At 43.3% G+C, this 22,255-nt stretch overlaps 1 protein-coding gene and 1 non-coding gene across 2 annotated transcripts in view; one reads left to right on the top strand and one right to left on the bottom strand.

The window, feature by feature from the left end:
* Positions 1 to 10,540: 10,540 nt before the first annotated feature.
* The window catches only part of LOC103083047 (zinc finger protein 239-like), a 20,220-nt gene continuing 8,505 nt past the window's right edge, over positions 10,541 to 22,255 (top strand). The window contains exons 1-2 of the mRNA XM_007457474.1: positions 10,541 to 10,570; positions 12,739 to 12,865. Of these exons, the coding sequence (XP_007457536.1) occupies positions 10,541 to 10,570; positions 12,739 to 12,865 (157 nt within the window). The remainder of the gene's footprint in view (positions 10,571 to 12,738; positions 12,866 to 22,255) is intronic.
* On the bottom strand, positions 18,451 to 18,522 carry TRNAE-UUC (transfer RNA glutamic acid (anticodon UUC)). Its single transcript has one exon. It is a non-coding gene; the product is annotated as a tRNA-Glu (tRNA).

Raw genomic sequence — 22,255 nt, forward strand, 5'->3', positions numbered from 1 at the left:
AAAAAAAAAAAAAAAAAAAAAAAAAAAAAATCCCTGCTGGTATCTTCTGACTTGAGCTCTCCTCAAGCCACAGTTCAGCACTCAGATGTCTGTGGCTTAATTTGGAAGTGAATCACAGCACTGTGTGAATAAGAGTCTGGGAAACTGCCTGGAGGTCTCTGACCCCCAATATAGTCTTGCATTTTCTTTGTCTTTCTGTGTCACATGCTTTGCTTTTTTTCTTTGTCCGCGCTGTGCGGCATGTGGGATGTTAGTTCCTGAACCAGGGATTGAACCTGCACCCCCTGCAGTGGAAGCGGGGTTCACCAGGGAAGTCCCTTCCATGCTTTGCTTTTAAGAAAACCTCATAGGGGGCTTCCCTGGTGGCGCAGTGGTTGAGAGTCCGCCTGCCGATGCAGGGGACGCGGGTTCGTGCCCCGGTCCGGGAAGATCCCACATGCCGCGAAGCGGCCTGGCCCGTGAGCCATGGCCGCTGAGCCTGCGCGTCCGGAGCCTGTGCTCCGCAACGGGAGAGGCCACAGCAGCGAAAGGCCCGCGTACCGCAAAAAAAAAAAAAACAAACAAAACTCTTATCTAAAAAAAAAAAAAAAAAGAAAAGAAAACCTCATAGGAGTCCGCTCTGTGGAGTCTTGCAAATATCTTCAATTATAATACTTGTGGGGACTTCCCTAGTGGTGCAATGGTTAAGAATCTGCCTGCCAATGCAGGGGACACAGGTTCCATCCCTGATCCAGGAAGATCCCAAATGTCGTGGAGCAACTGAGCCCATGAGGCACAACTACTGAAGCCTATGCGCCTGAGCCCGTGCCCTGCAACAGAAGTCACCACAATGAGAAGCCCGCGCACCGCTCGCTGCAACTAGAGAAAGCCTGCACGCAGCAACGAAGACCCAACGCAGCCAAAAATAAATTAATAAATTAATTTAAAAAAATACTTGTGAAAGGTTTGCACTTGGTGATAAGAATAGAATATTTGATATGACCCCTTATTTTAATTCAAATAATGACTAAGGGGTTGTTGTGCAGAAAGAAAGACAGAGGGTGGTGAGGAAGGATTTTTCTTAACAGGGTGGTTTCCAGGGCATCCCTGGGTTGAGTTTGCCCAAGTGCTGCACTCAAGACTAGGAGGAAAAACATATGTGAGATGTGGAGTCTGTAGGTCCTGCTAAATGGATTGCAAATGAAATACACTGAGGGGGACTTCCCTGGCAGTCCAGTGGTTAAAGACTCCAGGCTCCCAGTGCAGGGGGCACAGGTTCAATCCCTGGTCAGGGAACTAGATCCTGTATGCATGCTGCAACTAAAAACAAAAATAAAAAGATCCTACAGTCCGCACAGCCAAATAAATAAATTAAAAAAAAATACACTGAGGGGATGTCAGACAAGAATATGGTTCCTTGGCTGCTTCCCACCCCCTATTCTAGCAAAAATATAGCCATCAAGGAAGCAGCTAGAGGACATTAGAGCTGTAGATGGCACCCCATGATTCAGAATGATACTGTACCTTTTATCTCCCTCCCTCTGAGCCAGCTGATGATTGACACCACTATAAAACCGGAGACCAGGGAATTCCCTGGCGGTCCAGTGGTTAAGACGGCGCTTTCACTGCCGATGACTCAGGGTCAATTCCTACAAGCTGCGCGGCATGGCCAAAAACAAAAACAACGGGAGACAGTATGATGTGGGGCATGATGTTATGGATCTCCTTAGTCAGCTCTGTTGAGGGGGGCTTAATGCTGGGGAGAAAGGTAAAGATTATTCAGAAGAAAGGTAACAATATGGGGCTTCCCTGGTGGCGCAGTGGTTGAGAGTCCGCCTGCCGATGCAGGGGACATGGGTTCGAGCCCTGGTCTGGGAAGATCCCACATGCCACGGAGCAGCTAGGCCCGTGAGCCACAACTACTGAGCCTGCGCGTCTGGAGCCTGTGCTCTGCAACGGGAGAGGCCGCGATAGTGAGAGGCCCGCGCACCGCGATGAAGAGTGGCCCCCACTTGCCACAACTAGAGAAAGCCCTCGCACAGAAACGAAGACCCAACACAGCACAAATAAATAAAAAAAAATAAAAATTAAAATTAAAAATCTTTAAAAAAAAAAAAAAGGTAACAATATAAATAAGATGAAAGAAACCTCAGAATTGAATCAGAAAAAAATGTTCAGGTGGTTCGTTAAAAGTGACATTAACAAGATAGATGGAGTGGCTACTAAAATTGTGATGGATCACTGTAAAAAAAATAGATAATCTGTTCAAATAACTGGGACAAATTCATCCTAGTCTTTTTTGTTTGTTTGTTTTTGTTTTGTTTTTGTTTTTGTTTTTGCAGTAGGCGGGCCTCTCACTGTTGTGGCCTCTCCCTTTGCGGAGCACCGGATGCGCAGGCTCTGCGGCCATGGCCCACGGGCCCAGCCGCTTCGCGGAATGTGGGATCTTCCCGGACCGGGGCACGAACCCGTGTTCCCTGCGTTGGCAGGCGGACTCTCAACCACTGCGCCACCAGGGAAGCCCTCATCCTAGTCTTAACTAATTTTTTAAGTATTAAGATTATAAAAAGGAGGAATCTAATCTTTTCAGAACCTGTTCTGATTATAACCAGCCAGGGAAATGTGGAGGACTATGAGTGAGCAATAGGCAGGCCAGGGTCTCATGAACTCCAGCTGGGACCCCAAGTTCACTTTTATTGATATTGGTAATAAAAAGATGTGAGAGCGTTAAAAAATTTTACAGTTGCTAAGCCCTGATGATCAGTGTATTGTTATAACTTAAATAGCTAACAAAAAACTTAGAGGGCAATATAATTACAGAAATATGGTAATAGTATAGAAGGCTTGCAGGTGAAAGCATGGTTTATGAAGGAATATATGGGCAGACATTATGTATGGTTGTTGCCTCACTCTGACTGTAATGCATTATTGGAATTAAAATTGCCAATAGGAGTAATAATATGATTAGTAAAGATTTAAGCCACGATCCTCCTGAACCAAACCATTTTCCTAGTATTTCCCACAAACTGGTATCAATCAGAGTGGAAATTTGATTCTTCATATATTATAAGATGGGTTATCTTAGAAGACTCATCAGGGACTTCCCTGGTGGTCCAGTGGTTAAGACTTCACCTTCCAATGCAGGGAGTGTGAGTTCGATCCCTCATCAGGAAGCTAAGATCCCACATGCCTTGCAGCCAAAAAACCAAAACATAAAACAGAAGCAATATTGTGACAAATTCAATCAAGACTTTAAAAAAATGGCCCACAAAAAAAAAAAAAAGACTCATCAGATTTATAAAAACACAACATTCATCATGGATCATAGCACAAGTTCCCCCTTGGGAAGCAGTTGATATATAGAGGGCCATGTAATTCTGTAGGATCACTTTTATCATGGAGACTTCCAAATTGAGCAAGCTAATGGCTTGATTACTATCGTTTAAGTCTTGCTGGGCGAATTTTGTTAAAGCCTCTATGTGAATAACGAAATCTTCTACTCTAAGTGAAGGAATAAATACTGTGGCCAAATAATCATGTTGGAAAACTGATAGAACCCAGTGAGCCCACATTAAAGGCAAGTTGGCAGGGGCTGTTTCTGAGGCTACCCATAGATGACTTTAAGCCCAAGGGAAACCAAATGCATCTTTCTAACCAACTCAGGAGGAGCCAAGGCCATAAACTTGTTCCATAAATCCACTGGATCCCATTAGGATCGACCCAATATATTTAACATCCTGCCAAAAGGAATATTTAGGGTCCAGGTTCAGAACAGGTATCATTTTTTAAAAATTAGATAGTACCCTTTAAAAAAATAAATTTATTTATTTATTTTTGGCTGCGTTGGGTCTTCATTGATGCTTGCAGGCTTTCTCAGGTTGTGGTGAGGGGTGGCCACTCTTGGTTGTGGTGCACAGGCTTCTCGTTGCAGTGACTTCTCTTGTTGCAGAGCACGGGCTCTAGGCGCATGGGCTTCAGTAGTTGTGGCGCACGGGCTTAGTTGCTCCGTGACACGTGGGATCTTCTGGACCAGGACTCGAACCCGTGTCCCCTGCATTGGCAGGTGGATTCTTAAGCACTGTGCCACCAGGGAAGTCCCAGAACAGGTATCATTAATAGGCCATGTTAGAGGGTCCCACTTAGTGATATTGGGAGTGGCTTACACAGCACTAGAATTTCTTCTAAGATAAATCCCTAAGGGCTAGCCAGTCTGAACCCTGGAGAGGTGAAATCCACTGGGGTAGTCCATAAGTGCTGGACATAGGAAATTGGTCACAAACCCAGCAATTGAATTGAATTTTTGAAAATTGCATATTATTGAGCCCAAGAAAAATAAGTTTGGTTCATAAGCAGAAGTCTGAGCAATTAACAAAGTAATTAGTATACAGGCCTGGTCTGGCATTTTGGGTCAGCTGTCTATTTCCAATGTTGTCTTCTCATCCTGGTCTGGTAGTGCTGGTCTCAGTTAGTTGAAGCCAAGTGTTAGAAACAAAGACTTGCATTCAGGAGAGGTGGTCTGATATGGCCCCTTCCAACGTGGCTGTAAAGAGTCCTTTATCTGATGTCTTTTTCAATATGCATAATCTCCTGGTTGCAGGTCATAGGGCATTCGACCTTCATCCAAAGATAGATTACTGTGTGTTGGGCTGCACCCTGCAGGCCTGCAAGCTCTGTACTTTCCCAGCCTCAAGACTGAAGAGACAGCCCAGAGTCAGTGACAGAGATATCAATGGTTTATTGGATAGGGGATCTTACAAGACTGAAGTAAAAAGTCCTAGAGCAATACCCCACTGTGACAGCAGGCAGGACATGGCAGCAAACTTCGCTACTTGGGGGAGAAGGAGGCTACCATTTATAGGAGGAATTGACGTCAGGTTGCCTCAACAGTTACCAGGGAAACCAGCAGCTGAGGTCGGGCGGGGGCAAGCACATAAGCAGTTACTGATTAAGTCCTATAATTAAGAGGATTGGATAGCCGTGTGAGTGAAGCAGGGACTGGTCAATCAGGGGATGTACAGAGAAAAAGAACAAGCCGGGGGTCAGCAGCCATCTTGAATGGCTTGACTATAATAAGCTTCAGAAACAAACTTAGAATATCCTTTTAATAATTCAGTTAAAATTTACAATAATGTAACAGTAATGAGGAGCCATCCAGGAAGTGAGTCTCAGACAATTAAACAACACTAGAATTCAATAAGTATCAACAAAGATTGATACTTATTGATACTTATATTGGGGACTTCCCTGGTGGTCCAGTGGCTACGACTCTGTGCTCCCAATGCAGGGGGCATGGGTTCGATCCCTGGTCAAGGAACTAGATCTCACATGCCACAACTAACATGCGACTAAGAGTTTGCATGCCGCAACTAAAAATCCCACACACCACAACTAAAGATCCTGCATTCTGCAACGAATATTCCACACCAGCAATGAAGATCCCACGTGTCGCAACTAAGAAACGTTACAGCCAAAAAAAAAAAAAATTCATATGTTGGGCTTCCCTGGTGGCGTAGTGGTTAAGAATCCACCTGCCAATGCAGGAGACACGGATTTGAGCCCTGGTCTGGGAAGTTACCACATGCTGCAGAGCAACTAAGCCTGTGCGCCACAACTACTGAGCCTACGCTCTAGAGCCCGCGAGCCAAAACTACTGAGCCCGCATGCCACAACTACTGAAGCCCTCGTGCCTAGAGCCCATGCTCTGCAACAAGAGAAGCCACCACTGTGAGAATCCCTGAGAAGTCCGCTCATCGCAACAAAGAGTAGCCCCCACTCACCGCAACTAGAGAGAGCCCATGCGCGCAGCAATGAAGATCCAATGCAGCCAAATAAATAAATAAATAAATACATTTATTTTAAAAAGAGATAATTAAGTTAAAATGAGGTAATTATTGTGGACCCTTATGCAATATGACTGGTGCCCTTATAAAAACAGGAGATGAGGATACAGATGCACACAGAATTGAGACCATGTGAAGAAAGGAGATCACTATCTACAAGCCAAGGAGAAAGGCCTCAGAAGGAACCAGTGATAAACCAAGTCCAGATTTCTTTTTTTTTTTAATTTTTTTAAAATTAATTATTTATTTTTGGCTGCATCGGGTCTTTGTTTCTGCATGCAGGCTTTCTCTAGTTGCTGCAAGCAGGGCCACTCTTTGTTGCGGTGCATAGGCTCCTCATTGTGGTGGCTTCTCTTGTTGTGGAGCACGGGCTCTAGGCGCACAGGCTTCAGTAGTTATGGCACGTGGGCTCAGTAGTTGTGGCTCTCAGGCTCTAGAGTGCAGACTCAGTAGTTGTGGTGCACAGGCTTAGTTTCTCCGCGGCATGTGGGATCTTCCCGGACCAGGGCTCGAACCCGTGTCCCCTGCATTGGCAGGTGGATTCTTAACCACTGCGCTGCCACAAGGGAAGCCCCTGGAGGCTTCGTCTTTTTTTTTTTTTTTAACATCTTTATTCGAGTATAATTGCTTTACAATGGTGTGTTGCCCCTCGAGGCTTCTTAAAACACTGGTACTTGGACCTTCCTTCCAAGGTGTCTGTCAATAGGTCTGAGTTCTGAACTGAGAATTAGCATTTCCAATGGGTCCCTAGGTGATGCTAATGGATAGGGTCAGTGCAGAGATGAAACTGAGAAGTTGTCTCAGAAATGCCAGGCTGCCTGCCTCTCAGCCCGTCTGTGGGGCTGTAGATATGCAGACTCTAAGAGAGCAGCAGAGTTAAGTTTTCTAATGGACACCCAGTGAGAGTCTCTGCAGTGAGCCAAGCAGGCCAATGGCTAAAAGGACTGGACCTCCTGAGGACACCTGTGGGAGCGCCACACACTGAAACCATGTAGCACCAGCTTCTTTTGCTTGGAACTGTAATTAAACAAGGAAGCCATTAGACTGAGGTGGCTCCAATGTTTTAACAGCCTTGTAAGCAAAGGGAAACCTGAACCAGAGTAAATTCTTGTAAATGCCTCCAAGGGAAGAAATAGAAACTTAAGAACAACTGATCACAAACAGCCCACTAGGCTTTCCCAAATAAGGCTATGCCTTAAGCTAGAGCCAATCAAATAACTTCCTTGCTTTGTTTCCCTTCCTGCTCTGCAAAAGTCTTTCCCCTGGTTTGGTTTGGGGCTGTCCAGTTTGAACTGATGTTTGCTCAAATGATCTCCTCAAATTTTTAATGTATCTCACTTATATTTTAATAGAACAACAACATAAAACCTCACAGGGCTCATCCTTGCTCAGTGGTGCTCTTATTAAGGAGTCTTCCTTACTGCTCTGTGTAATATTACATCCCATCCCCTCTGCTCAGCAAAATCGCCTTCTCTCCTTGTTTCCATTGCAACTTATTCTAACATACTATATAATTTAGTATTTCTTATTTCTTGTGTTTTCTTAAACATAATAGAAACTGCACAAAGGCAGGATATTTGTTCCTCTTGTGCCTGAATTTCTCGTATGCACCTAGAAAAAGATCCTGAAAATCCAGTTTGTGCCCAATGATCATTTGTTAGAGCAGTGAATAAACATGACACCTCAATTTCTCTCTTACTTTTACTATTCCAGGCACTTTTTTTTTTCCGTGCACCGTGAAGCATGCAGGATCTGAGTTTCTGACCAGGGATTGAACTCATGGACTGCCAGGGAAGTCCCTATTCCAGGTACTCTTAATGTCCTCTTTAACTATCACTGCAAAGTAGTATTGCTCCATGTTTTCAGGAATGAAAGAATCACATTTTGGAGACGAAATTCACACAATTATTAATGTTTAGGACAATCACATGTTCAGCTTGATTCTATCATTTTTGACTTCACAGTGCTTTCTTCTAAACATGTCTGAAAATTTTTCACCCTTTACTGATGTGTCCTTAGAGCTATTTCTGCTACTGTCTTTAAAGAACTACATAAACATTATTAACTTCTTTCTGAAATGCACATTTTGCAATTTTTTTTCTGAGATAATCTCAACTCCACATACAAAATGTCATACCAGGGCCTGCAGAAATAATCATCACTTTCTAGCAGAAAGATGAAATCATGGGGTTCAGATACTGTGGTGAGACACATTGTCCCAGAACTTATAATTTAGATTATAATGCCTAGAATCAATGATGGAATGCTTTGATTTGAAACTGTTTGTACTGTAACTGCTTTTATTGCTAATCGCTTGACTTGGCTTCTGTGAAATTGAGCTTTGCTTGCCAGCATAATGTGAACAGGAAAGTTCTAAAGTTCCAGGTGGCCGACCCGAGATGTTAAAATAAGCACGAACAACCTGTTTACCCTGGGATATAAAACAGCGCCTGTGTAAAGTCTCGGGGTCTCACCCTCCTTATGGGAGAGGCCCCAATCAATCGGTTTGTGTTGCTGTGCTTAATAAACGCCTATTATTAATATACTTTTGATCTACACTGGCTCTTGCTGTCCTTCCTTGGTGCTGGTTCCTCTCGGGGGAGTTCGCAGTTGTGTGCGGGACCGCAACAATACCCTTTTATTTCAGGGTTCATGTGCTGCCTTTTGCATATGTGCTCCAAATGAAAACTCACAGCTTCTGTGCATTACCCAAAATAGCATCAATTAAGTTGCTTTTTGTTTGATTTCTAAGAGAAATTGCATGTATCTGGGGATATGAATAAAAAGTATTACATGGATAAAAGTGTTCCTCAATGAGTGAGACAATCCCTAACTGTGCAGGCAAGAGAGAGGTTTTGCGTGGAACCAGAAGCAGACCTTGTTGTCCATCTTTTTCAGGGTGGCCCACCATTTGTTCAAAAGAAAACCACAGGCTCAAAATGAGTTACTTATGATAGGCCATGACACAAAATTGGGCCTTGATACCTAACCTAATTGAAGCTTCAACTTTCCCTGGGAATGTAGCCTTAATCAGTCAGTTAAGAATTTTCTGGTTGGCACCAATGAGGTAATCTGTCACATGGGGCCTCTCCATCCCCCCAAGGGAAGATGAGGTAACCTGGCACATAGACCCTTTCCATTCCCCATAGGTAGGTTACCTAAGCCTGAAATCATCTTTTTTATTGATGACTTACTCGTTGTACCTTACAAAAACCTTTCCTGTTTTGTAGCCCTTTGGAGCTCCCCTCTACTCGTTCGTTAGATGGGATGACGCTTGATTCGTGAACCAATCACTAAAGCCAATTATATTTTTAAAATTTACTCAGTTGATTTTTTTTTTTTTTTTTGGTTCTGAAACCCGGGCTTAAAGTTTTTTTGTTTGTTTGTTTGTTTGTTTTTTAACATATCCCTCTTCTTTCTTGCCAGTCAGGACCTGAATGGGAACTTTTCTATTGTTCTTAACCAATCACACTGAAACTCACAAAAGTGACTTTAATGCTTCAGGCTACAAGTATTGGAGAGCAGTAACATCAATTTTCCAGCTATGCATGTACTCATTTATGTCTGAATGGCTCTGTCGAACGATGTGCCGCTTACCTCAGGTGTGGACTGAAGAGGAACACACAACCTAAAAGTTTCTAGTTTTATTCAGGGATCTTACTCAGGACTATAGCTCTGGAGACAACCTTTCAGATCGCTCTGAGGAACTGCTCCATAGAGGTAAGGGAGAATCCAGGATATAGAGGAGTTTTTTGTTTCTTGTTTTTTTTTTTTTTCCTGGAAAAAACAGGTAGTCGAACATTAAGGGACTGCTGGTAATCACAAAGAACAGACAACTCAAGTTAATGATTTCAGTGCTTTTCTGTGTATGAGAAGATGCAAGAATCTGGCTTCCTTGAAACTGGTCCTTAGATATGCATCTTAACTATTAAGGGTCATTGTCCAAATTACAGAATGCTTCCTGCCTTTCTCCATCCTGATTTCCCCTCAGGGCACACCTTTGGGGAACAGCTGCAGTGGGGGCTGGCTTGATCCTTTTAGAAGTGGAACGGGGGGTGGGCAACATTCTCTGCCCACACAGTAATAGAATTTGGAAACGTCTAAAATAATAAACTTGTCCTCTGAGAGCAGGCTGAACTTCAAGGAATCTAAAACAACGTCTCTTCACGCCTTTCACAAGGAACAAAGCCCCTCCCTCTGGGTAGGAACACCATTTCTCCCGCATTCCTCGGGGTACCTCCCAGCCAACGTTCTGGCGGTAAGGATGGAGAACACCCTTCCCAGAGCTCTGAGAACGATATTACCCGGAAGAGCCTAGGCACAGAGACACCAGGCATGAACCAATGAGGGATCAGGATGAGGGCTTTCCCCGAGTGAGCATGCGTCAGGGGCGGGACCTCCGGCATCCTGTCCTGGCGATCATTTTGCTTGCTGGGGGGTCCGGCGGAGCAGGGAACGGTGCTCGGATACCGTCGTCCTCTGTCGGGGGCGGTTGTCCTCACGGAGTAGTGTGGGAGGAAGGGGACACCACCTAGCCAGCCAAGTCGCGCTCATTTTGGCGTCTCTCTCGTTGGCTCGCTGGTCGAGAACGGGAAGGTCGAGAGGAGGCAGTGTCCCCGCTGCACAGAGGCGTGTCAAGTTCGGCGATGCAGCCCGGGGTGCCGCGCGCCAGGCCCCGGATAAGGGCCGCCGCTCCCGGCCCTCTGAGATCACAGAATCCGATGGCGGCGGCGCTGAGGGACCCGCCTCAGGTAAACGCTTGTCCTTCGGGCCCTCACCGCCCTCACCCGACCAGACACTGAAGCCCCTAGTGCGGGGCGCCTGCTCACTTGCCCTCAGCCCCGGCCGCGGTGTCCAGGACGGTGAGGCGGTCGTGGGTGGAGTTCTGTTTCCGACAGATAGTATGTGGTTGCGTGTAGAAGAGGGTTACAGGCGGAGAGCAGGATACACGGAAAGGTTGGAGGTCTGGACCGGGGTACAGCAACTCTGTGCTTTCTGTTAGAAGCAAGATGCAGTGGGGCCAGAGTGAAGCCTGCAGTGTTGCTGCTTGAGAAGTTGGCCATCTTTTATACAAGTAATATGAGGTTTGAATCGCAGGTGGGAGGTGGTCTTCCCCAGATCAAAAGAGGCTACAACTAGTTGCAGACAAGAGATCAACTGTGGGAGTAAGGGGGGAGGCAGGAAACACAGGAAGATTAATTGCAATAGCCTAGGTGAGTGTTGATGGACCAGAGTGACTGTCCTGGAGTGTGATAAGTTCTGGATCCAGTTTTGGAGAAGGGCCAAGCCAAATTGTGTGTGTTGCTGATGACAGAAAGGAAGTAGTGATGGATGACCGGACGGTTTTGGCCCTTATTAGACAAAGGGATGAAAGCTTCATCAACTGGATGGGGACGTCAGCAGCAGGTTAATTTTCCTTGGAAACATCACAAGGTTGTTTTGGCTCTGTTAAAGAATCTGAGATGTTTCAGAGAAGAGTGAGTGTAGGCAACAAGTGGGCAGCTGGACAGGCAGGTCTGGAAAACTGGGGAAGGCGTTCAGGAATGGAAACTTTCAAAAGTGATGTCTACTGTGTGGACCAGGGTGGAGCTGTCTCACATTTAGGGGGGGGTGCAGGTTATAGTGGCCGTGGTATTAGTAGGTCAGAAAGACTGGTGTGTGCTGAGGAGTGGTTCTCTGGCTCAGGGCCTGGTTGGGTTTGCTGGACATTGAAAACCCAAGTGAGGTAGGAAGTGGCAGTGGGAACGTTATGGGAGAGAGGTTGATCTGGCGGGAGGCCGAGGCTTCCATGGGATGAGTGGACAAGTGACAGCTGAGGAGACTTAGGAGTAATTGAGACAAGAAGGCAGTGAGACTGGGTCTGTTGCTTATTTAGTATTACTACTATGTGGCTTCTCCAGAATTTTGTGGTTAGCTATGACGGGGTCTGGGACGTTTGAGGCTTGCTAGTGGATATGGTCTGTGGCAAATGTCGTCATTTGTGGGTCACTGTAACTGGCAGGGAGATATTTAGGACTGGGTTTTTTTTTGTTTTGTTTTGTTTTTACAAAGCTTGAGTTGAGACAGAGAGGAGTGTTGTGGCTGCTGAAAGGGCAAAACTGGCAGTAAAAAAAAGTTGAAGAGAGTTGAGGGAATATGAAATTCACATGTGGTTCTGGGTGGCTAATACTGAAGCAAAGATTAGAGGCAGTTGGGGAGATCTTCTAAGCAGCGTTTGTGGCTTACTCTGGTGTTGGATCCATTAGAGGACTGGGGTTGTACCGAATCATCTTTTTTTTTCTTTCTTTTTGCGGTACGTGGGCCTACCCGTGTCCCCTGCATCGGCAGGCGGACTCTCAACCACTGCGCCACCAGGGAAGCCCTGTACCGAATCTTGTTTGAATTTCTCAAGCCCTCTCTGGATGCCAAGCGCCAAATGTGTGGGTATGTTCAGGGAGAATTCTATGGTGTGGTGCATGGATGTGGCAGTGTTGTGGAAGCGCAACTGTAGGGTCTGAAATTGTGAGAGAAATGTCATCTACAGAATGATGTGCACATGGAGAGGAAGTGTGAGCTGATGGCCACCAGGCCCTGCTGTTGAGGCTTTACCGGTGAAGCATGAGCTGGCATTTGGCTGTGTCTGGATTCCCACAATTTGGGAGACCCCAGGGGAATTGCTTGGCTGGAGGGACGGGACATTGCAGGTCAAGCCCAAAGCTTAGATGGCATCTATGTGCCTCCCTACCTGTTACTGCTGAGGACTGAACAAAGTGATTAATGGGCTGTGAGGAGACAGAGGGCGTCAATCGCACCAGGGCCTGGCATCCTCTCTCAGGTGGGGAGCTCTGGTGGAGGATGACTGGAATAGATATATGAGAAGATGGATTGTGGGTTCTCAGAGGGAGAATGTTCAAGCTTTCATCTATCCCCTTCATGACAGGGTGGTGTGACCTTTCCGGATGTTGCTGTGCGCTTCTCCTGGGGGGAGTGGAAGCTTCTTGATGAGGCTCAGAGACGCCTGTACCTCAGTGTGATGCTGGACAGCTATGCACTTATATCCTCGCTGGGTAAGACCCTCCCCCTCCCCAGTGACCTGGGCTAGGCTCTGGATCCTTCCTCACCCTCACCCCCCCTTTCCGAAGGACGTGTTCTGTCCACCCATGTGGTGTAGGGAGAGCTTGCTTCCCCAGTAGTCTGTGTAGTTGTTGTGGTAGGTAAAGGCTGGGGTATTTGCACTGTCATCTTCTCTCCTGCAGCCCCACTCCTTGCTATTCTGTAAATTTATTGACTGATTTATTTATTTTGGGCTGCACTGGGTCTTCGTTGCTTCATGCGGGCTTTCTCAAGTTGCGGCAAGCGGGGGCTACTCTTCGTTGTGGTGCTCGGGTTTCTCATTGCGGTGGCTTCTCTTGTTGCGGAGCATGGGCTCTAGGCACGTGGGCTTCAGTAGCTGTGGCACACGGGCTTAGCTGCTCCACAGGATGTGGGATCTTCCCGGACCAGGGCTCGAACCCGCGTTCCCTGCATTGGCAGGCGGATTCTTAACCACTGCGCCACCAGGGAAGTCAGGCTTTTGGGAATCTTAGTTCCCCGACCTGGGATTGAACCTGGGCCCTCGGAAGTGAGTGAGTGCATGGAGTCCTAACCACTGGCCTGCCAGGGAGTTCCCTTATGGCCATTTTAACAATACTAATTCTTCCAATCCATGAATATTGGATGTATTTTCATTTGTTTCCATCTCTAATTTCCTTTATTAGTGTTTTATAATTTTCATTGTACACATTTTTCTGCTCCTAGGTTAATTTATTGGTCTTAATGCTATTACTGTGATTGCTTTCTTCGTTTCTTTCAAGATAGTCCATTGTTATTGTGTTGAAATGCGAGTGATTTTTGTATGTTGATTTTGTATCCTGCAGCTTTCTGATTTTGCTTATTCATTCTAACAGTTTGGTGGGAGACTCTTTAAGGTCTTCTATACATAAAGTCATGTCATCTGCAGAGAAGACTTTGCTTTTCAGATTTAAATGTCTGTTATTTCTTTTTGTTGCCTAATTGTTCTGTGTAGACTTTAGTACCCTGTGGAACAAAAGTGATGGGAAAGTGACCGTCCTTGTCTTGTTCCTGATTACAGAGAACAAGCTTTTAGCTTCTACAATGAATATGAAGTAGGCTGTGAGTTGTCATATTATATGGAGTATATCATGGTGAAGTCCTTTCCTTCTGTACCGAATCTGTTGAGAGTTTATATCATGAAAAGATCATATGATATTTTATACTCCACTTGCTAGGGTGGTGGGGTATTGCATACGTTTGTGTACCTTGAGGCATCCTTGCATCCCAAGGGTAAATCAGACTTAATTAGGGTATATTATCTTTTTCTTGTGCTGTTGAATTTGGTTTGGTAGTATTTTATTGAGGATTTCTGTTTAGGTGTTCATCATGAATATTGGTCTGCATTTTTCATGTAGTGTCCTTGGGTAGTAGCAGGGTAATGCTGGCCGCATAAAATGAGTTCAGAAGTTGTTGATCCTATTCCATTTTGGAAGTTTGTGGAGGATTGATGCTAATTCTTTTTAAATGTTTTCTAGAATTCACCAGTGAATGTATCTGGTCCTGGGATTTTCATCCCATTCATTTCTTTTCTTTCTTTTTTTTTTTTTTTTTTCATGCCATCACTGGACCAACAGGGAATTCCCTCATGATTCAGTCTTGGTTGTTTGTTCATAGGACTGTATTCATTTCTTCTAGGTTATGCAGTTTGTTGGCATTTAACTCATCATAGTAGTCTCTAATGATCGGTTGCATTTCTGTGTTATCAGTTGTAATGTGTTTTTAATTTCTGATTGTTTTTGCAAAATTAATATTATTATGATTGTTTTACATCTTTTTTGGAGTATAATTCCTTTACAATGGTGTGTTTCTGCTTTATAACAAAGTGAGTCAGCTATACAAATACATATATCCCCATATCTCCTCCCTCTTGCATCTCCCTCCCACCATCCCTATCCCACCCCTCTAGCTGGTCACAAAGTACCGAGCTGATCTCCGTGTGCTATGCGGCTGCTTCCCACTAGCTATCTATTTTACATTTGGTAGTGTATATATGTCCATGCCATTCTCTCACTCTGTCCCAGCTTACCCTTCCCACTCCCCGTGTCCTCAAGTCCATTCTCTACATCTGTGTCTTTATTTCCTGTCCTGCCCCTGGGTTCTTCAGAATCTTTTTTTTATTATTATTCCATATATATGTGTTAGCATATGGTATTTGTTTTTCTCTTTCTGACTTACTTTACTCTGTATGAGAGACTGTAGGTACATCCATCTCACTACAAATAACTCAGTTTCGTTTCTTTTTATGGCTGAGTAATATTCCATTGTATATATGTGCCACATCTTCTTTATCCATTCGTCTGTCGATGGATACTGAGGTTGCTTCCATGTCCTGGCTATTGTATATAGAGCTGCAATGAACATTGTGATACATGACTCTTTTTGAATTACGGTTTTCTCAAGGTATATGCCCAATAGTGGGATTGCTGGGTCATATGGTAGTTCTATTTTTAGTATTTTAAGGAGGTTCCATACTGTTCTCCATAATGGCTGTATCAATTTACTTTCCCGCCAACAGTGCAAGAGGGTTCCCTTTTCTCCACACCCTCTCCAGCATTTATTGTGTCTAGATTTTTTGATGATGGACATTCTGGCTGCTGTGAGGTGATACCTCATTGTAGGTTTTTTTTTTTTTTTTAATTAATCAATTATTTATTTATTTATGGCTCCATTGGGTCTTCGTTGCTGCATGCGGGCTTTGTCTAGTTGCGGCGAGCGGGGGCTACTCTTCATTGTGGTGCACGGGCTTCTCATTGCGGCGGCTTCTCTTGTGGAGCATGGTCTCTAGGTGTGCGGGCTTCAGTAGTTGTGGCTCATGGGCTCAAGAGCTCAGGCTCAGTAGTTGTGCCACACAGGCTTAGCTGCTCAGCAGCACATGGGATCTTCCCAGACCAGGGCTCGAATCGGCATCCCCTGCACTGGCAGGTGGATTCTTAACCATTGCGCCACCAGGGAAGACCCCTCATTGTAGTTTTGATTTGCATTTCTCTAATGATTAGTGATGTTGAGCATCCTTTCTTGGGTTTGTTGGCAATTTGTATATCTTCTTTGGAGAAATATCTGTTTAGATCTTCTGTCCACTTTTGGATTGGGTTGTTTGTCTTTTGATATTGAGCTGCATGAGCTGCTTGTAAATTTTGCAGATTAATCCTTTGTCAGTTGCTTCATTTGCAAATATTTTCTCCCATTCTGAGGGCTGTCTTTTTGTCTTGTTTACGTTTTCCTTTGCTGTGCAAAAGCTTTTAAGTTTCATTAGGTCCCATTTGTTTGTTTTTATTTCCATTTCTCTAGGAGGTGGGTCAAAAAGGATCTTGCTATGATTTATGTCATAGAGTGTTCTGCCTATGTTTTCCTCTAAGAGTTTTATAGTATCTGGCCTTACATTTAGGACTTTAATCCATTTTGAGTTTATTTTTGTGTATGGGGTTAGGGAGCATTCTAATTTCATTCTTTTACATGTAGCTGTCCTGTTTTCCCAGCACCACTTATTGAAGAGGCTGTCTTTTCTACATTGTATGTTCTTGCCTCCTTTATCAAAAATAAGGTGACCAGGGCTTCCCTGGTGATGAAGTGGTTGAGAGTCCACCTGCTGTTGCAGGGGACACAGTTCGTGCCCCGGTCCGGGAAGATCCCACATGCTGGGGAGCAGCTGGGCCCGTGAGCCATGGCTGCTGAGCCTGTGCCTCTGGAGCCTGTGTTCTGCAATGGGAGAGGCCGCAACAGTGAGAGGCCCATGTACTGCTATATATATATATATATATATATATATATATATATATATATATATATATATATATATATATATATATATATATATATATATGGTGACCATATGGGCGTGCATTTATCTCTGGGCTTTCTTTCCTGTTCCATTGATCAATATTTCTGTTTTTGTGCCAGTACCATACTGTCTTGATTACTGTAGCTTTGTAGTATAGTCTGAAATCCCAGCGCCTGATTCCTCCAGCTCCATTTTTCTTTCTCAGTATTGCTTTGGCTATTCATGGTCTTTTGTGTTTCCATACAAATTGTGAAATTTTTTGTTCTAGTTCTGTGAAAATTGCCATCGGTAGTTTGACTGTAGATTGCTTTGGGTAGTATAGTCATTTTCACAATGTTGATTCTTCCAATCCAAGAACATGGTGTATCTCTCCATCTGTTTGTATCATCTTTAATTTCTTTCATCAGTGTCTTATAGTTTTCTGCATACAGGTCTTTTATTGTCTCCTTAGGTAGGTTTATTCCTAGGTATTTTATTCTTTTTGTTGCAATGGTAACTGGGAGTGTTTCCTTAATTTCTCTTTCAGATTTTTCATCATTAGTGTATAGGAATGCAAGAGATTTCTGTGCATTAATTTTGTATCCTGTTACTCTATCAAATTCATTGATTAGCTCCAGTAGTTTTCTGGTAGCATCTTTAGGATTCTCTATGTACAGTATCATGCCATCTGCAAACAGTGACAGATTTACTTCTTTTCCAGTGTGGATTCCTTTTATTTCTTTCTCTTCTCTGACTGCTGTGGCTAGGACTTCCAAAACTATGTTGAATAACATTGGCGAGAGTGGACATCCTTGTCTTGTTCCTCATCTTAGAGGAAATGCTTTCAGTTTTTCACCATCGAGAATGATGTTTACTATGGGTTTGTCGTATATGGCCTTTTATATGTTGAGGTAGGTTCCCTCTATGCCCACTTTCTGGAGAGTTTTTAATCATAAATGGGTGTTGGTATGTTTTAGTCTTTTCTCTTTGTGTACCTAATGGCTTGTCAATTATTTGTCTTTTCAAAAATGACCTCCTTGTGTTCTTTATCTTCTCTTTTTTCTAGTTTCTGGTTTTATTTATTGCTGCTCTGATATTTATTATTTCCTTTCTTCGGTAATGTTGGGTGTAATTTGTTCTTTCTTTAGTTCCTTGAGACATAAATTTGTTTGAGGTCTTTTTCTAAACATGAGCATTTATTGCTCTAAATTTTTCACTTTAAAAAATATATATATATCTTGAGACCTATTTTATTTGTTTATGTTTTTGGCTGTGCTGCATGGCTTGCTTTCAAAATTTTCTATTTGTGATTGCTTTTTTTTTTAGGTGTATAGCAAAGTGATTTGGTTATAGATCTATATGTATATATCTATATATATTTTTTTATTCTTTTCCATTATAGTTGATTACAAGGTATTGAATATGGTTCCCTGTACTATACAGTAAATCCTTGTTGTTTATTTTATATATGGTAGTGTCCGTCTGTTAATCCCATACTCCTGATTTATCCCTCCCCCACTTCCCCCTTTGGTAACCATAAGTTTTGTCTGTAAGTCTGTGTTTGTTTTGTATGTAAAGTTCATTTGTACTATTTTTTTAGATTCCACATGTAAGTGATATCACATATTTGTTTTTTTCTCTGATTTACCTGACTTAGTATGATAATCTCTAGGTTCATCCATGTTGCTGCAAATGGCATTATTTCATTAATTTTTAATGACTGAATAATATGTAATTGCCTTTTTTTTTTTTTCCTGCACTGCAAGGCTTGTGGGATCTTAGTTCCCCGACCAGGGATTGAACCCAGGCCCAAGCAGTGAAAGTGCTGAGTCCTAACCACTGGACCACCAGGGAATTCTCTGTAATTCCTTTTTTTTTTTTTTAACATTTATTTATTTATTTGGTTGTGCTGGGTCTTAGTTGCAGCAGGCAGGCTCCTTAGTTGTGGCTCGCTGCATTCTGAGTTGCAGCACGTGGGCTCCTTAGTTGTGGCATGTGAACTCTTGGTTGGAGCATGTATGTGGGATCTAGTTCCCTGACCAGAAATTGAATCTGGGCCCCCTGCATTGGGAGCGTGGAGTGTTAACCACTGTGCCACCAGAGAAGTCCCTGTAGTTGCTTTTTGACAGTTTTTTTATGTGCTTCAGTGAAGTTCCCTTTGATCGAACCTGTGAGCATCAGGACATCTACTCTTCTTCCTGGATTTAGAAAGTTTTCAACCATTGTTTCTTTAAATGTGCTTACTACCACTTTCCGTCTTATATTTCAAGGGCTCTGAAAATACAAATAATGTTTTGCTTTATATTTCATAATCCGCATAGGCTTTCTTTACTTCATTCTTTTCCTTTTTTCTCCCCCTCACTGGATAATTGAAACACCTGTTTTCATGTTCCTAGATTTTTACTTTTGTTTGATAAAATTGGCTGTTGATACTCTCTCAATTGTGCTTTGTTGTTTGTTTCATTGTATTCTTCAGCACCAAAATTTCTGTGGGCTCATTTGTTTGTTTGTTTGTTTTAAATGGGAGAGTGTCATCATTTTATTACACTTAATGCTCAACAAATGAAAATAATTTTACCAACAGGCTTCATGCCCAATAGATGAAAGTAATTTTACCAATTCAGAATTTATGCAAGTACGTGAAATTTCCATTTTATTATACAGTTTTATATTAAACTAGTCAAAGCATTTCCTACATGTATTCCAGTATAGCTCTTTTGGAATGATTTTCATCAGTCCTAACATGCGAGTGTACCAAGGATCTTGAATCTAAACAAACTTTCAAATAACTAACTTTTAGGTAAACAAGAAATAAAGTCATCAGATTATTGGGACTACTCTTTCTCAACAGGTATTTGTTGAAATGCCTCTTCTAATACAAGAATTTTGTGTTTGAACATTCAGAACACAAAGGTAGAACAAAAGTACAATAAAAGAAACTTCTGAAGCTTAAGCCTATAGTCATAATTCTTTGACAAAAGCAAAGCATCTTTCCTTCAATTTAAATGGGTCTTCATACTTTTGTTCTCTTCATCTGTGTCTCTATTTCTGCCTTGCAGACCTGTTCATCTGTACCATTTTTCTAGATTCCACATATATGAGTTAATATATGATATTTGTATGGTCACAAATGGAGGAAAGTGCAGGGGGTGGTGGTGGGATGAATTGGGAGATTGGGATTGACATATATACACTAATATGTATAAAATAGATTAATAACAACCTGCTGTATAAATTTTTTTAAAGTGTCTTCAATATTTCCATCTAGTCTCAAAATAGATGCCTAAGGCATATACTTCATATATATACCATTTTGGTTCTGGTTGCTTTCATTATTCTTGAAGATTTTAATACCCATACAAGTCCAAAGGTGTAAGAACACATAAATTGTTCTGGTAATGGGTAAGAGCAGACTGTTAAAGCACAAGGTGGTTGTGCTATTTCATTGCTGTAGGAAGTTTTCTTTCAGAGACCGAATAGAATTGTCCTGCTGAAAAACCAGTGCAGTAAGGACAGTCAGTGTAGAGACAGTCTTCCTTCCCACATATTAGTTGACACCCTACTGGTGTTAAGAGGATTTATTTGTTGTGTGTCTGTATGTATATGTATGTGTGTGATCATATATATAATGATCTGGTATTGCTTCCATTTCTTCTTATTTTGATGGTTCTTCTTAGCTGCCTGTGGTATCACATTAAGAATCCCATCAATGGGTACAGATGAACATATTTGCAGGGCAGGAATATAGAGGTAGACGTAGAGAATGGACATGTGGACACTGGGGGGAAGGGGAGGGTGGGACGAATTGGGAGATTAGGATTGACATATATACACTACGTGCATAAAATAGATAGCTAGTGGGAACATGCTATAAAACACAGGAAGCTCAGCTCAGTGCTCTATGACCACCTAGATGGGTGGGATGGGGGTGTGGGAGGGAGGTCCAAGAGGGAGGGTATATAGGTATACATATAGCTGATTCACTTTATTGTACAGCAGAAACTAATACAACATTGTAAAGCAATTATACTCCAATAAAAAAAGTAAAAAAAATCCCATCAATGGTTTGATAGGTATTTCCCACATATTCATTTACCAATTCATCTGTTGATTCTTCACATCTGAGTGTCTTTTTGGAGAGTGGGCATGCTAGAAACTGCAGTATCATTGGTTGAAAGTGTGGGGTGATTTTTCCATCCTTTTGTTCCTCTCAGCCAACGTTCATGAGCCCAGTGGGTGCTGGTATCCTTAGGCAACTGGATAAAGGTGAACCTGTCCCCTTCAGATCTTAGGTGTGGCAGCTAGGGACTGTCTCTCAGTGCATCCTCGGCCAGCCAGTTTTGTTCTTTTTCATTTCTGTCTCTTTGTTGGGCAACTTGTTTTCTTTGTGTATTGTTTACCTTACTTTGTCGAATTGTCTATCTGTGTTCTGTTGCTTCACTGAACTTTGTTCAAACAATAATTTTGAATTCTTTGACCGTTTGTAGATCTCCATTTCCTTGGGTGTGGTTTCTGATAAATTATAGTATTTCTGTATTGGTTTCATGTTTCACTGATATTTTGTGTTTCCTGTAGCCTTGCATTTATGTCTGCTGATTTGATGGTGTAGTCATTTTTTCCCTTCGCAATACAGTGTTGGTGGGGAAAGACCTCCACTGGTGGTGAGTGCAACGTTGGGCTGTGGTCATTCTGGCTCCAGGGAAGGCCCAGCTGTGTTGGTCTCTGTGCAGCTTCTTCACCTGAAGTCAGTGTCATCAAAGATATCAGGAGTCCTCAACCAACCAGGCTGAGGGTGTCCAAATTTGGTGGAGAAGGCTGCTGAGGAATTCCTGATCTCTTTTTCTCCTATAGAGTACTTTGTGGGCAAGGGGATCCCTCGTGATGCCCAGTCAGCTCTTGGGAACCCTATTGGTTGTAGTGGCACTGGTGTCTAATATGGGGGGTGCCTGTTGGGCATCCACAGAACTGGGATGTTGTGTACAGGCACTTGTGGAATGACAGTGGTTCTGGGGTCTGGGTCATTGGATAGCCTTCAGCAGCCTTGGCTTTGGTTTTTTTTAATTATTATTATTATTATTTTATTTATATTTTTGGCTGCCTTGGGTCTTTGTTGCTGTGGGTGGGCTTTCTCTGGTTGTGGTGAGCGGGGCTACTCTTCATTGCAGTGAGCAGGCTTCTCATTGTGGTGGCTTCTCTTCTGGTGGAGCACGGGCTCTAGGTGCACAGGCTTCAGTAGTTGTGGTACGTGGGCTCTATAGTTGTGGCTTGTGGGCTCTAGAGTGCAGGCTCAGTAGTTGTGGCACATGGGCTTAGTTGCTCCATGGCATGTGGGATCTTCCTGGATCAGAGTTTGAACCCGTGTCTCCTGCGTTGGTAGGCAGATTCTTAAGCACTGTGCCACCAGGGAAGCCCTTGGCTTTGGTTTGTGATGTGTGGCTATGCAGGGAGCAGCCATGGAGTCTGTGTCTGGCTGCACATGTAGACAGTGGCTGTGTGTCTGTGGAGCTGTCTTGTCTATAGTGAAGTTGTCTCCAGTGCCTGACACACTGGAGTACATGGTGTAGCTGTGGAGTCAGGGTCTGGAATG

Source organism: Lipotes vexillifer, unplaced genomic scaffold (genome assembly GCF_000442215.2).
Source record: "Lipotes vexillifer unplaced genomic scaffold, Lipotes_vexillifer_v1.1 scaffold995, whole genome shotgun sequence".
Classification (NCBI taxonomy): Eukaryota; Metazoa; Chordata; class Mammalia; order Artiodactyla; family Lipotidae; genus Lipotes; species Lipotes vexillifer.